The 17,058-nt window shown below is 37.1% G+C and overlaps 1 protein-coding gene across 1 annotated transcript; it reads right to left on the reverse strand.

The window, feature by feature from the left end:
- Positions 1-426: 426 nt before the first annotated feature.
- Positions 427-16,781, reverse strand: nars1 (asparaginyl-tRNA synthetase 1). The gene is made up of 15 exons (XM_077221342.1): positions 16,584-16,781; positions 14,970-15,052; positions 14,805-14,870; positions 12,586-12,678; positions 12,406-12,495; positions 8,375-8,453; positions 8,205-8,275; positions 7,374-7,460; positions 6,616-6,837; positions 4,770-4,969; positions 3,620-3,755; positions 3,295-3,408; positions 3,061-3,192; positions 1,707-1,838; positions 427-761 (listed from the first exon to the last, which is right to left on the reverse strand). Exons 1-15 carry the CDS (start codon positions 16,615-16,617, stop codon positions 630-632), a joined length of 1,671 nt encoding a protein of 556 aa, XP_077077457.1. The 5' UTR covers positions 16,618-16,781; the 3' UTR covers positions 427-629.
- Between the last annotated feature and the right edge of the window lie 277 nt (positions 16,782-17,058).

The raw sequence follows: 17,058 nt of genomic DNA on the forward strand, positions 1-17,058 counted from the left end.
CAACTTAATTGCCTCTCGCCATTGTAGTCTTGAGTTTCAAGAACATTTAAATAATTAATATGCAGAATAAAGGGGCGGGGCCTGGGTGAGTTAGTTAGTAGTGTGTTAAACTGGTGGTTATGGTAAGGGGCGGGACATTTCCCAAACACACTCGACCAATCACAACACACTGATCCAGCTGACCAATCAGAGCACAGTGTGCTTTTCAGGAGGAGGGGCTTAGTAGAGACAGGAAGTAAACAGAGCGTTGCTGACAGACTGGGAAGAGAGGAGCCGCAACAATGGAGAATATGAGGAAAATAATCAACATTCAAGCAGGAAAACCTGATCTAGTAGAGACAGAAAAAAGTGTATAATAGGTTTAAAAAGCTCATAGCAGTGCGGTTGAGTTGCTCTCTGATGCCCTCTAATGGATTAAAACACAAGTGCATCATCTCGTTGATTTATTATCCACATATGAACATTACAGACACAATCATCTTTCAAACCGTCTTCTGATTAGATCTTTAAACATGACGTGTAAATATGAATATGGTCTATAATATATAAGTATGGTCTGAAGCAACGAAAGCAAGTGCTGGGATTTTGTAGTTGGTCTCTTGCAGTGATGTGTGTGTGTGTGTGTGTGGTTAAGGCCGGCAGCGCTGGATGAAGCGTGGATACAGGCAGACGTCACGGATGTGGTGCCGGTTCAGGAGCCAGGTGAGGAACCGCTCCAGTCCCAGACCGTATCCACCGTGAGGACACGTGCCGAACTTCCTCTGCAACACACACACACACACACACACACACACACACACACACACACACACACACACACACACACACACACACACACACACACACACACACACACACACACACTCTCAATATGTTTTAATCATTGTGAGCTGGCAGAAATATTCAATATTCAAGATAACTCTGGTAGCGTTATTGTTTTTACGCTATCAATCAATTCATTTGCAAGAAGTTGCTCGTTGCATTTGTCATGTATTAAAATATTTGATATGCTAGTAAATATTGCTGTTTATTTTGTATTGGTACACTTGTGTATGTAAATTAAAATGTTATTTAATATTCTTCCTGCAAACAGGGCTTGATTATTATAGAATTACATTTATTAACTAGTTTTTAGTTTAACATTAAACACTGTTGCCAAGAATAGCTAATTGAAAACAAAATTCACTATTTAAATCATTTCAGGGAAAATACAAAACTATCAAGATGTACACGATCATTTAAAAGTGTACATTAAGGTTTTTAATGTTTTATTAAGCTGAATTATTTTATTAAAAAACAGTGAAATATTATTCCAGTGTAAATCATCTGTTTTCTATGTGAATATATAGTAAAGTGTAATTTATTCCTGTGATCAAAGCTGAATTTTCAGCATCATTACTCCAGTCTTCAGTGTCACATGATCCTTCAGAAATCACTATAATATGATGATTTGCTTCTTATAAACATTTATGATTATTCTCAATGTTGAAAACATGTTGAAAAACGTTAATATTTTTGTGAAAACCGTGATAGAATTTATTTCTCAGGATCCTTTAATGAATATAAAACACAACAGCATTTTTTTTAAATACAATCTTTTGTAACATTATAAATATCAGTTCTGATCAATTTAATGCAATCATGCAAAATACACATATTCATTTCTTTCTGTAATCTGACTATGAACCATTGGCAGGAGACTTTACCTGGTCAGTGTACCAGTAGTAGGGTGTTGGGTCGATGCCCTCTCTCTTATACCCGTCCAGGAGCTCCTCAGCGTCCCAGATACGCATGGATCCTCCCACGATCTCCCCGACGTTAGGCATCAGCACGTCCACCTGACACACACACACACACATCAGCCTTTCACAACACTGAGAACTCATTTACAATGCCTGGCTGGTAGCTCCGCCCACAGTGAATTCCCATTGGTCCACATAACTGCATGTTAAACACCACATCAGTTTTGATTGGCTGTAAATGCAATGGTTTTGGTGTAGACAGGGAAAAATAATGTTATTAGATATTTTTGTTACGAGGCTGGTTATAACTAGGGCTGGATATCGTTCAACATTTTTATCCATACCATGACTTTGATACCGCTTACTGAACGATACTTTTTCCGATACAACTTTTTTAAATAGATAATGTTATAACACTGTTAATGCAGCCACCCTTAAGGACTTTACAAGATACCAACTTTAATGCGAGTTAATTCCATTTTCCCATTTTAATTTTTCTGGATTCTGTTTTTTTTCTCCCTTTTTTAATTTTTCTGGATGGCTAAATTAAATTTTATTAATCAAAAAGTATGTGCAATTAATTGAAAATCATGAAACTTGTTTAATTTAACAGCAATTTATTAACAGTTTAACAAAAATGACATTCTTAACTTCATTTTATTTTTACCCAGTTCTTTGATTTCAGCTTTATTGGGTCAATATTCAATTTAAATGGTTTAATCAAAAACATATCTAATTAATTGAATTCATAAAAACAACTTAATTGATTAATTTATATAAAAATTATACAAATATAATATGACATTTTTTTTTGTTCTTGACTTTTTCTGGTAAATGAAGGCATAAAACATTAATATTTAAACATTAATCAATCTTTTATTCAAATGAAAATTAAACAAGCCCTTTATTGTTAGAATTATAACATGGAAGAAAATTAGTTTTAATAATAATTGTATTATTATTGTTAGTAGTAGTATTACATTAAGATGTACATGCACAAGAGTAATATATTTCTATCGCAGTTTTTTTGGGCATTCTGTGTGTTTACACAGCCTTTTAAAAAACGGCGGATGCTTGTGTTTTGTGTGTGTTCGGCCAATCAGCGTACAGTAACGTCACGGATAGTTCCTATAGCGCTGGTTTAGACCGACTCTGAAGTAGGAGTAAATCGGTTCCTCCAAAAGGAGTTCCTACATTGTCTCTAGGTTCAACAACATTGTCAGCCAATAGTTCTAGGAATTATGAAAAGGTTCCTCCGGTGCCAAAGCCAGCCCTAGTTATGACGGGTTAATGCCAGAAAAGTGTGTGTGATCCTGACCGATTCAGTGAGGCGCCGGTCCTCAGGGCAGCGCTGCATGTAGAAGGATTTGATCTCAGCCGGGAAACGACACAGCAGGATCGTCTCGTTGATGGCGTCGGTCATCAGGCGCTCGGGGGCTTCTGGGATATCCTGTGGAAATGACACACAAATGGTCAAACATCATCATAACTCGAGCGTTTCTTCATAGTTCAGCGCTCTTGGCAATAACATACGAGACTCAATGTAACAAACCTCTCCAAACTCGTAAAACGTCCCATCATCCTTCTTGATGTTGTGCTCCTTTAGCCAATCAATGGCCTCGGTGTAGTTCATCCTCTTGAACGGACGTTTGGGAGGCTTGAAGTCCTGCAAGAGGAAAATAAAGAGATCATATATTATATTTTGAGGTCAACATATTATTACATAATAACTATTCAAAAGAATATTCACAATGTTGCCCAGTCAATTTCATTTTCAATTCCAGGCCTGGATTTTGTTTAAAGGCCTTTAAAATGGATGTTTCCATGTTTTCCATGACTGTGTATATAATGATGTTGTGAGAGGTCAGGGGTCGTACAGGGTTGAGGTCGTAGAGCAGTTGGGCGGCAGGAGACTTCAGGACCCTGTCGACCACGTCACACACCAGATCCTCCAACCTGTTCAGAAGGTCTTCATAACTCATGAAGGGACACTCAGCCTCAATGTGGGTGTACCTGAGAGTAAACACACACACACACACACACATTGGGTTTTCATGTTGACTCTCCATAGATGTAATGGTTTTTATACTGTACATGCTGTCTCTCTCACACAGACACTTCTGCATTCTTACATTTTCAAAAAACACCACTTATTCTGATTTATAAGCTGCTTTCCTCATGGGGACCAAAAAAATGTCCCCACAACGCAAGGAATATCTAAACCACACACACACACTAGGGCAGTCAAATTAAAATTAGAATATTCTTTGAATTAAAAAAACCCACTGCACATCAGAATGCAAAAACCGTTGCACGAACACAGTTTTACACAATATTGTAGTCTAATTTTCCTTGCATGCACATTAAGGAAATTATATTTTATTTCAGAACAATTGTTTCAAAAGATGCAATGCTTATTTGCTGATTGCGCTCGCTTGCGCCCTCTAGTGGGCATAGGAGACAATACTGTACTTTTTTCCTCTAGAATTTGAATATAAATCAAATGTCTGCGCGTGCGGGACTGCTCGGCGCGGTAGGACTGTGCTCTCTCACACACACACACACACGGACGGACAGGTGTCTGCGGGTGCGGGACTGCTCGGCGCGGTAGGACTGTGCTCTCACACACACACACTCGGACAGGTGTCTGCGGGTGCGGGACTGCTCGGCGCGGTAGGATTGTGCTCTCTCACACACACACACACACGGACAGGTGTCTGCGGGTGTGGGACTGCTCGGCGCGGTAGGACTGTGCTCTCTCTCACACACACACACACATACTCGGACAGGTGTCTGCGCGTGCGGGACTGCTCGAAGGCGGTAGGACTGTGCTCTCTCTCTCACACACACACACACACAAACACACGGACAGGTGTCTGCGGGTGCGGGACTGCTCGGCGCGGTAGGACTGTGCTCTCTCTCACACACACACACATACTCGGACAGGTGTCTGCGCGTACGGGACTGCTCGAAGGCGGTAGGACTGTGCTCTCTCTCTCACATACACACACACACACACACACTCACTCGGACAGGTGTCTGCGCGTGCGGGACTGCTCGGCGCGGTAGGACTGTGCGATGCAGAAAGTGTCTCCCAGCGCAGGGATGCAGGTCTCCAGGTAGAGCTGAGACGACTGCGTCAGGTACGCGTTCTCGCCGAAGTAGTTGAGACTGAAGAGGGTGGAGCCGCCCTCCACCTGCGTCTGCACCAGAGTGGGCGGAGTTATCTGAGGACCACAACAACACAAACCGCCACCTTTACTTCAGGACTTCTTAAAGGGACAGTTAACCAAAAAATGAAAATTAGCCCATGATTTACTCACCCTCAAGTCATCCTAAGTGTATATGACTTTATTCCTTCAGACGAATACAATCAGAGTTATTTAAAAAATGTCCTGGCTCTTGCAAGATTTGTAATGGCAGTGAATGGCTGTTTCTGTGATGAAGTCCATAAAAGTGCATCCATCCATGATAAAAGTGCATCTATCCATCATAAAAGTGCATCTATCCATCATAAAAGTGCATCCATCCATCATAAAAGTGCATCCATCCATGATAAAAGTGCATCTATCCATCATAAAAGTGCATCTATCCATCATAAAAGTGCATCTATCCATCATAAAAGTGCATCTATCCATCATAAAAGTGCATCCATCCATGATAAAAGTGCATCTATCCATCATAAAAGTGCATCTATCCATCATAAAAGTGCATCTATCCATCATAAAAGTGCATCTGTCCATCATAAAAGTGCATCTATCCATCATAAAAGTGCATCTATCCATGATAAAAGTGCATCTATCCATCATAAAAGTGCATCTATCCATCATAAAAGTGCATCCATCCATCATAAAAGTGCATCTATCCATCATAAAAGTGCATCTCTTAATGATAAAAGTGCATCTATCCATCATGTGCATCTATCCAAAACATGGATAGATGCCCATGATGGATAGATGCACTAAAATGTTTTCCGTTTGTGTACGAAAAATATTCATATTTAACACGTTACAAAGTAAAATTCTAGCTTCTGGCCAAACGAACATACATAAGTCTACTTACGCAACTTCAGATGTCAGAAGTAGTGTAAATATCAGCAGGGCGTCGCATTACTCACAGAAGTTGGGCTTAGACCTAAGTTGAATCCGTATGTTCATTTGGCCGGAAGCTAGTTATTTTACTTTATTAAGTTTTAAATATGGATATTTTTCCAACACAAACGCATGGCTTCGCTTCAGAACTGGCCTTTATTAACCCTATCAGAGCCTGTGGAGAGCTTTTATGATGGACATATGCACTTTTATGATGGATAGATGCACTTTTATGATGGATAGATGCACTTTTATGATGGACAGATGCACTTTTATGATGGATAGATGCACTTTTATGATGGACAGATGCACTTTTATGATGGATAGATGCACTTTTATGATGGACAGATGCACTTTTATGATGGACAGATGCACTTTTATGATGGATATGCGCTTTTATGATGGAGAGATGCGCTTTTATGATGGATAGATGCACTTTTATGATGGATAGATGCACTTTTATGATGGATAGATGCACTTTTATGATGGATAGATGCGCTTTTATGATGGAGAGATGCACTTTTATGATGGAGAGATGCACTTTTATGATGGAGAGATGCACTTTTATGATGGATGGATGCACTTTTATGGACTTCAACACAGAAACAGCCATTCACTGCCATTATAAAGCTTGGAAGAGCCAGGACATTTTTTTAATATAACTCTGATTGTATTCGTCTGAAAGAAGAAAGTCATATACACCCAGGATGGCTTGAGAGTGAGTAAATCATGGGCTAATTAAGGAGCGTGTGCTTAATGTGTGTGTGTGCTTCAGGAATGACCTCACAGTAACCCCGGCTGAAGAAATGATCCCGGAAACACTGAGTCACGGCAGATCGGACTTTCAGGATCTTGGAGACAGTTTCCCCGCGGATCATCATGTGCCTGTTGTTCAGCTGCACGTCCACGTCAGACTCCTCGTTCAGCAGGTTATCAGCGCCGCCCGCCGGAGCCAGACCCATCAGCTCCCAGAAATCACAGAGCAGCTCGTGGCCTCCCGGAGCCTCGCAAAACAAAACACAAAAACATAAACTGCATGGGGAAAAAAAACAATTTTTTTGTGTGTTTCAGAATTATAACATGCATGGAAAAGGCTTTAAGGGTCATGAAACCATGTTTTTGCATGAATAATTAAGCCAGGCATATTCTCATTGGATAAGGACATGCAGGTTCATGAATAATTAAACAAGGAGTCTCCTCATTAATTAAGCCAGGTGCCTTCTCATTGGATAATTACACACAGTCTTATGAATAATTATGAGACAGTGATCGGTCAGTCATGAAGTACTATAGTACAAGAAAACTGTCGACACAAAGACTAATTTAAAACTAGAAGTTGAAAAACAGGGCAAAAAAAAAAAAGATTAAAATGTATTAGTTTTCTCCTACAATTAAAACTAACGGATGGTAACATTCAACAACCATAAAAAAATCAGGTTTCATGACCTTTTAAGTTCGAGTAAACTTTCCTTTTAATGAACTGTCCCTTAAAAAATATAGGTAATTAATATGAATCATTATTATATTAAAATCAAATTACCTGTTTGCCCTCAGGAACAGGTTTGAGGGTTCCATACAGAGCGACGGTGCTCTCCGTAGACAAGATCAGTCCATTATAACACTGACACTGAACACAGAAAACACAAACACCCATCATCTCAACTAGACCTCCCATTGGATTTCACTTACATTTAAAATCGTCAAACATGGCTGTTAAAATATAATACACTAACTTTCTTTAAAATATGTTTATTCATCAAGGACACATTAAACTAATCAAAAGTGACAGTAAAAACATTTATAATGTACCTAATGATCCTATTTCAAATAAATGCTGTATTTCTGTAAACTTTTTATTCATTAAAGGATCCAGCAAAAAAAATATTTATAAAAGTTTCCACAAAAATATGGAACATTGATAATAATCATAAATGTTTCTTGAACAGCAAATCATCATATTATACTGATTTCTGAAGGATCATGTGACACTGAAGACTGGAGTAATGATGCTGAAAATTCAGCTTTGATCATAGAAATAAATTACACTTTACTATAAATTCACATAGAAAACAGCTGATTTACACTGGAACAATATTTACTGTATTTTTTGTCAAATAAATGCAACGCCTTGGTGAGCAGAAGAAACTTTGTTCAAAAACATTCAAAAATCTTACAGACCCCACACTTTTGAGCGGTAGTGTATATAATAATTATATTTTATATATATTTTTGCTTTTATTTTCTTTTAATTAGGGCATCGCCTAGCCTTTATCCTCATAACCAAGATCTCTGATAACTAACCGGATAGATAAGACTCGGACTAATTTACCCATTTATAACGGTGTAAAATATCAACGAACACACACAGTACCAGTTTATCCGTGAGAACACACTGCAGGAAACCGGTTCCGTCGCGCAGCACAATAAACAGAAGGTTCTTTCCTGAGAAAACATAAGCAAAAACATTTTTGTTATTATATATATTATTGTTTTATATGTATATTGTATTAAATGTATGTTGATTCTAGAAAATGTGTTCACCTTGTCTGCGTAAGCGATGGACCCAACCGTACACCTTCACCCTCTTCTCTCTGAACGGCTCCAGTTTATCAATCTTCACCTGAACGGCACACAAAATAAAACTGAAAACTTCATAAAGCAGATCAGAACACAACCTAGAAATGCATTAATAATCGCATGGATCCGATGGAGCTCAATCCATAAAGAGGTTTTAAATCTGATTAACAGGGGTGCTGGAGACCATACATAATCAATTTAAAAGGCAAATATTAGCTACTTTCTCAACCAGATTGAAAAATACCGTGCGTATATTTATTTACATCTTACAAACGCAATGACTGAATCTGAAATCGGATCAAATTTATGTGAAGTGCCAACATTTGAAGTACCTACCATCTTTAAAATAGCAACATTAATCGTCTTGCAATTCAGACTTTTTTCTCACAATTATGAGAATGCGAGACATAAACTTGTAATACAGCGTCCCAATTGAGATATAAACTCGCATATAAAAAAATTAGAATTGATATGAAAAGTCAAAACTAGATTAAAGTCAGATTTGCGGGATGAAAACTCAGAATTCCAAGTCGTCAGAATTCATCCTCATATTGGCCCTCATTTATCAAAACTGCATACACCAAATTTCCAGCGTACACCCAAAACCACGGTGACTTTGATATTTATCAATATGGACGTTGGCGTACGGCACGCTCAAATCCTACGCCAGCTCAGGAGGTGGTGTACATGTACGCACGTTTTGAGTTAGTGCGGAAATGCGCAGAAAAACAATTCCTAACACCACAAAACGCACTGACAAACTAAAAGATATGAGGAGCTCTTTTCCAAAACGCGATAGACACAACTTTTAAAAATAAATTTGTATTTTATTTCTATTAATAAACTATTGTTGTGTCTGCAAAGATGAAATTGATGATCACCATCTCCGTAGTGAACGCGCCTATAGAGAGAGTAGCCTATTTCTTTTCGTTTATAATTGTTTTGTTTAAAGACATTTCAAGCTTTCTTTATAGATATATTTCTCATGTCTGTGAGGCATATAATGAGTTTCGGTTAATTTGTGATGAGATGCACTCCAGTTCACGTGCAATTCAAGGGACCGCGCCCACGCCTCCATGTCACGACTCATGATTATATTGTCTGCTACTTGCTTCTTATTTATTAAATCCAGGCAATTGGTTGATGAAAAAAAATATTAAAATTAAGATACAATTTATACAAAACGAAATTCACTTTAAAGAAAGGCTTTCTACAAAACAAAACTTAATTAATTGGCCAACATCATGTCTGAGCATGTCTCCCGATATATTGCGCATCCTATCTTAGCCTATGTTCACTTTTCATAATCAACATAGTTGGGGAAAAATAACATAATTATTTTTTAACAAATATGAAACTAAATGCACTTAGTTAATGGCTACAACACGTAGCCTAATAGTAGGCCCGAATATTGTTATCATTACTTTTTTCAAGTTCGGCACGAATTACTATTAGCCTAAATGTGTTACTAAATGATTTGAATATATTTTTAACCTTGTTGTATTTAAGGACTGTATTTGTCCTTTTTTTAATAATTTTTTTATTTTTAAATTATTTGTTTTATGTGGTGGACAATATTGGAACGTGACATTGGAAATATTTATTTTATTTTTACAATTTAATTTATTTTACTATTTATTTTGTTTGGCTTTTATTTATTTCATGCAGTTGCACTCATTTAATTTATATTAATTTATAGTATGAGTCCCTGATTATACAGGTCCTTCTGCTTCTCTGTAGCCCAGGTCAGGCGCTTCTGCCGCTGTTTCTGGCTTGACCTGGGGAATGCGGCACCTGTAGTCCATTTCCTGCACACGCCTGAGCACGGTGGCTCTGGATGTTTCTACTCCAGACTCAGTCCACTGCTTCCGCAGGTCCCCCAAGGTCTGGAATCGGTCCTTCTCCACAATCTTCCTCAGGGTCCGGTCACCTCTTCTCGTTGTGCAGCGTTTTTTGCCACACTTTTTCCTTCCCACAGACTTCCCACTGAGGTGCCTTGATACAGCACTCTGGGAACAGCCTATTTGTGCAGAAATTTCTTTCTGTGTCTTACCCTCTTGATTGAGGGTGTCAATGATGGCCTTCTGGACAGCAGTCAGGTCGGCAGTCTTACCCATGATTGCGGTTTTGAGTAATGAAACAGGCTGGGAGTTTTTAAAAGCCTCAGGAGTCTTTTGCAGGTGTTTAGAGTTAATTAGTTCATTCAGATGATTAGGTTAATAGCTCGTTTAGAGACCCTTTTCATGATATGCTAATTTTTTGAGATAGGAATTTTGGGTTTTCATGAGCTGTATGCCAAAATCATCAGTATTAAAACAATAAAAGACCTGAAATATTTCAGTTGGTGTGCAATGAATCTAAAATATATAAAAGTTTAATTTTTATCATTACATTATGGAAAATAATGAACTTTATCACAATATGCTAATTTTTTTAGAAGGACCTGTATGTTGCATGTTCTCTTCTTGTTGTTTTTGTTGTTGTTTTTTCAGACAAAAAATGGATGGATTTATAGCGTTTTTCGAAAAAGAAATACAATTAACTTTGAATTTATCATCAACAATATTGTTGTTTGATTTAATAATAATTTTTCATGATGGTGATGGTCTTGATCTCCATGTCGGAGAAGTGTCTCCTCTTTGCCGTCTTCCGTGTGTACTAGGGATGGGCATGATTAATCGACGATCGATTATTGATCATTAAGAATTTCGTCGATCACGTTAATTTGTTATCGATTATCATTAAACTTATGCTGCTGCGTTGCGTAGTGTGAGTGGAAAGTGAACGTGCTCCCCGGGCTGGTCAAGTTAGCGCGGAGGTACCTGTGCATCCCGGCAACGTCAGTCCAAATGGGTGTTTTCAGCGGGTGGACTGAAGCCTTGTTTACACTCGACGCGTCCGCACGAGCGCGAAGGTGAGCGCGGCAAAAATGACGTCATTGCGGTATTCGGTGTTTCACAGGCGAGCGCGTCGAGTATAAACGCCTCGTCTGTTTGGGGAGGTGCGTGCGCAATCTGTGGAGACTCGCGCTGCAGAGCCAGGCGAAAGTGTAAACGAGGCTTGACGGTCAGGTTGCGGTCGCGTCTGACCTCAGATCATGTCATCAACATGCTTATCTTTCTCAACAAAAATCAGTAGACTGGTGTAGAAGTTGTATGTGAGTTACTAGTTATTTTTTATGAGGCTTTGTTAAGTAGCCTAGCCTAATTGATTGTTACAGTAGGTAGGCTAATCTCTCTCACCCTCTTTCTCGACTCCGTTCTTGGATAGTTTTGAGTTACATTTTGACAAAACCTGTCAGATCTAAGTATTATTATGTTTTTGGTTAAGTTATTGTTTAACATGATTTTTTTTGTTATTTATTATTTTGGAACAAACGAGGGTCTCTGTTTAAGAACGCAAACTCGCAGCTGCAGGTTCCGTTGCTTTCGAGCACCGCAGCGCATATATATCTTCAAGTTTAGCCTAACCGAACGTCCAGTTTTACTGCCACAAGTTGATCATCGTGTAATAAAGACCTAATCGAGGAAAAACGCGCTGTATTTTTGTATTTTCATTGCATTTTTAATTTATAAAAAGTATATAATATAAAAATAAATAATGAATTTGAATATAAAAATATTAATGATTAATCGATAGTCGATCGTTAATTCTCCCGACGATCGACTAAGAAAATTTAATCGAATGCCCATCCCTAGTGTGTACATGGCGTAAAATGAGGGTTTGGGGGAAGCGGATACTTGAATATATAGGGGCGTGTTATTCTAATGACGATCGTTTTCAGCCGCGGCATTTATCAAGGGCAGGTATTGCGTACACCTGGATTTCAAAGGTACGCGCAGCTTCATAAATCAGGTGGTGAGAGGAGTGTAAGCATAATCTTACGCCAACATATACGCCCGTTTCTACGCAAGAATGATAAATGAGGGCCATTGTAACTCAGTGCTAATATATAATCAATATTATATTTTGTACGCAATTCAGAAAGCACTCACGGTTTTGGGTTCAGGAAGGCTGGGGTCGTTCTCGATGGTGATCTTCTTAGCTTCTTCCTGATTCTTCTCTCTGCGTTCAGCGTCTTCAGCCTGTCAATCATGAGGTCAGAAGATGATCAATACGACAGGAGTTATTACAAGTCTTTAGAGGACAGGTGAACCCCAGAATGTTCCAGGTACCTCCTTCTGGTCTTTGCTCTCACTCTTCATTTGCTCTCGATTGAAGAGCTTCTTCGTGTTCTTCATTTGAGTCTTAGAGATGACGGCCCAGCGCTGACAACACAAACACATCATCATTTCCAGAGGTCATACGCTACAGGGAAAATGCTTTTCCCATCAAACTTTGCCAAGTTATTATGAATCACCTTAAAACATTCTCTTATGCAAATAATGCATATGTGCTAATATGCATCTATTAAATACATATGCACTCATTTTGCATGCACCATGAAAAAAAAATGCATATGTGTGACAATCTTCGTCAAAAGGTTTTTTCAAAACAGATACATCTAATATAACTTTTCCTTATTTCATAAATTTCAAAACATTATCTATTAGGGAATATTTTGGACGATACGATAACCGATAATTCTTTATATTTGAAAGACAATAACCGGTATATTGGTAAATAAATCTAAATCCAAATTTTATATAATTTTTGAGAGCCTGATTACCAAAACAAGTCTTACGATTAAAAGCCATGTCCCAAACACACAATTATAATAATGTTTTCATTATGATTCTATGTAGTCTATATGACAGGCTTGAGCTGCACATGTTCACTTTACTGTATTTTCCTTTTTTGAAGTGATTTCAATCATATTTCAAGCAATTCAAAAACATCATGGTGAACAGTGCATATCTGAAGTGTCTCAAATAAAGGAAATAATCCATTATTTATCGGCCAAGTTTTCTTATCGGGCCAATAAATATAACTTTAAAAATTAACATATATGGTCCGGTGCCGATATGGTGGCAGATATATTGTGCATCCCTGCTATCTATAGACTGGGAAAATAATTTTCTTCACTCGAGTCTGCTCAAATTGTGTATCAGCAAGTAAAAACTAAATAAACCCTTTATAAAATGTATGTTTAGTGGTGGGAGCTGAGATTTCTGAAAGAAAATTACATTACATTATCATTTTTTCTAATGATTTTTTTGATCATTAAATTCTATATGATCTTCATTTTTTCAATGGGTTCAATAAAGGTAAGATCTTTAAATGTCTAGAAAATTTTTTTTTCTCTCTCAAGCAATTTTGTAATAATTAGTGTAGTGCAGGTGTATGTCAGGAACCAATCTTTTAAATCAATATATTTATTAGGGCTGGGGGATATGGCCAAAAAATCATATCTCGGTATTTTTTGGTTAAATGGCGATATACGATATATATCTCGGTACTTTCTGCGTTTTTCTATTTGGATAAAGAAAATGTATTTATTTAAAAAAATATATATATTTCACATCCTGCTCAATGATATCCAAACAATGATATTGAAGGATATGGAAACAAATAGGGAATGTAATGTAGGCTATGCAATCTATTATGTGCAAAAAGGTGGTTAAAATCACATTACATTCTAACTTTGTAACATTACAAACTAAAAACAAAAATAATGCTTTTGTTTTTAAAAATGACTAAAGGCTAAACTAAAAATGTAAATAAAAACAAAAGCACAAACTAATTATATTAGCCTGCATTGATTGACCCATTATAATGCTCACTTTCATAAAAATATACTTGTAGGTTTAAAATTCCACATATGGCACATTTATTGTCTCCAACAAGTAATATTTTAGTAATATATATTTTAGTCAGAATTATTGCGCTACTGTTCTATTGTGCTCGTCTGTTTGGCGCGGCGGCGCTCATTCACGGAAGCTTGAATTTTAGCGGAGATTCATTTGCAGAAGCTCGTCCTCTCCTGACAGTGAAATAGACATATTTGTTTTATTTGTTTGAACATTTACAGATGGAGAATATACCTGTGAAATGTAAGTCAAGCACTGAAGAAAGCACCACGTCTCAAACGCATTAAACAGCGCCAGTATTTATCTGTCAGTCACTAACAGTAGGCTATCTGTCCGAGCATCTGACAGGGCAAGCTGCTTTAAACTTGTTAACTATCTTACCAGTTATTCTGAAGCGCTTAATAAGCTTGTGTCATGTTTAGGACTAATTGTACTGTTCCTTCACTGCAGGAGCTCACACTGCGTACTCCACTATTTTTCAGATGTGCTCGTATCAAACTACTGTATCGATATAAACGGTATTGCCTCATTCCATATCGTGGGGAAAAAAATATCGATATATTGTACAAACTCGATATACCGCCCAGCCCTAATATTTATATGTTTATTCTTGTAACGTTGAGTAAGTTGTAAGGTTTACACACCTCTCCTTCCTTCTGTGAATCCACATAGATCACTGGGAATGGCTCTTTTCCCACAAACAACAGTGCCTAGAACATTTAAGAAATATGAATGAAAAAGTATGAAACTAAATACAACAAATGACCAGAATCATATTTCATGAGAAGATGTGAATGATGTCCAGGCACCCTGAGTGGCGTTTTAAAGGGCTTCTGCTCGGATCCGTCTCCATCCACATCACTGCCGTGTTTATCAGACACATACAGCTCTTCTGCAGGAGCAAACAACAGCACTTTTAACATTTCGCAAGAGCAGGAAAAGGCTCATGTCCTATACATCGACACTCTCAAGCTATTTATTTGGTATCGATTCCTTTTAAAAACATCAGGAAGCATAAATAGATGAATATATGTAAAAAAAAGTGGAAGTTGGTCTGGACAAATTATGGCCTGGTGCAAATGTGCATGTTTTATAATTATTTAAAAAATATTAAAAAAAATTCTAATTATTTAATAACAACTATTGCTACAAACATTTTTTATTTAATTGTGCTCGAATGTGCTTTTGTAATACATTCTTATTAATGGCAAGTATGTCATGTAGATGTAGGCTACATTTCCTTAAAGTGTAATGATGTTTTTTGTGTATTAAAATGTACATTATTTTGAAAATAAAAATTGTAACAAAAAGCATCGGTATAGCATAGAAAAAAAATGTTTGGTATCGCACATCCCCAGCACTACTAGGATTAAAAGTAGAAGATCGACCGATAATCGGTTTTACGGATATTTCCCCCGATATTTAAGCAGTTTTGTAATATCGGATTCACCGATAAATGGAGCCATCTTGAGAATTACGTGCAACAAAATGAATGCTTATATTTATGAAAAAAGTTTTGTATTTATTCATGTTCTCCATTTGAAAACATTACTTTGAAAATGAGTTTTTCCTTTTGTTATTAATATTCATTGCTGTTGTTATAAATAAAAAGATGTAAATGGAGTACTAATCTACGTTAAAGTAGCAATTTTTTTTTTATTCAGGCGGTTTAGAATGTTTATCCTTTTTAAAAATGAGTTAGAGAATTATGTTTACATGCTTTATTTGTTAACTGTTATTTAAAAAGACACTTTAGTGACAGTACACTTTACTTATTTTGTTTTGTATGCCAGTGAAATTACCGTTATTTTTTTTTTAAAGTGTTAAATGAGTTTGTTCAGTGCTGTCGGTATAATTGTCAAAATAGAAATAAAACAATAAATAATTATAATTTATCGGGCACATAAACACGCAAATCAGTTATAAAATAATCAATATCGCCGGATCATTATTTAAAACTATTCTTTGATTAGTCAGATTCACTTAATTGATCAACATTTGAAAGTTTGCTTCAGATTTTGCTATAGATTTTCTGAGAAATCAAAAATCTGAAGCACATTATATTTAAAGTAGTGCACATGTTAGATTTGACAGACCTTGTCACTTTATGATTAAATATTAAGACATATACATATATATATATATATATATATATATATATAAATATATATGTGTGTGTGTGTGTGTGTGTATATATATATATATATATATATATATATACACACACACATTCATATATACACACATATATATATATATATATATATATATAGTATGTTGTGTACTGCAGTCTATATAAATAGCATAAAGTATGTGTATTATAGTACAGTAACAGTTAGATCATAATCTGACGCAACACTGCAGACAATATGCAGCGTCATCTTCATCACCAACATCATCATCATCATCATCATCAAACTCACTGATCGCCATCTGAGCGATACCCTCGCCCGCCATGTTCTGCTCTTTAGGCCTCAGATGAGTTGAGTCGGCTCGGTTCGGGAGTGTTTGGTGTTTTCGCGTAAACGCTCGGGTGATCGGTTCGTCCGTCTGTCACCGCACGCTGGGAACACGAGATGATGGCTGGAGACTCGTGCGCATGTGCGAACTGTTCAACTTTGTCGTTTCAGCTGGGGATTGGCCCGTTCGCAAGATGAAGATTTTTCCGGAAAGCTGATTGGTTGGTTTTGAGGATGGGGGGCGGGAGTTTAAATAAAAGCGTTTTGCGTTGGTTCAGTCCTTTACAGTCTATGGTTCAGTCACTTAAAAAAATAAAATAAAAATAGGACAGTAAAAGGTACAACCAATTATAGAATCGCAAATCTACTGTTTATTTGTTTGTTTATTTATTTTAATCTATCAAATTTTTCTAACTGGTTTCAATCAGGTCTCAATACG

This window comes from Siphateles boraxobius, unplaced genomic scaffold (assembly GCF_051911475.1).
Source record: "Siphateles boraxobius isolate OS27281-9 unplaced genomic scaffold, OSU_SipBor_1 81, whole genome shotgun sequence".
NCBI lineage: Eukaryota > Metazoa > Chordata > Actinopteri > Cypriniformes > Leuciscidae > Siphateles > Siphateles boraxobius.

What these genes read in the sequence shown, in the direction of transcription:
- nars1 (XM_077221342.1), bottom strand. Translation starts at nt 16,617, where the DNA reads ATGGCGGGCGAGGGTATCGCTCAGATGGCGATCA. An exon ending in CCTTTAAAACGCCACTCAGG is followed by an intron (nt 14,871 to 14,969) that starts GTGCCTGGACAT and finishes TAAATGTTCTAG; the next exon opens with GCACTGTTGTTTGTGGGAAA. An exon ending in GTGTTCTCACGGATAAACTG is followed by an intron (nt 7,461 to 8,204) that starts GTACTGTGTGTG and finishes TTCTGTGTTCAG; the next exon opens with TGTCAGTGTTATAATGGACT.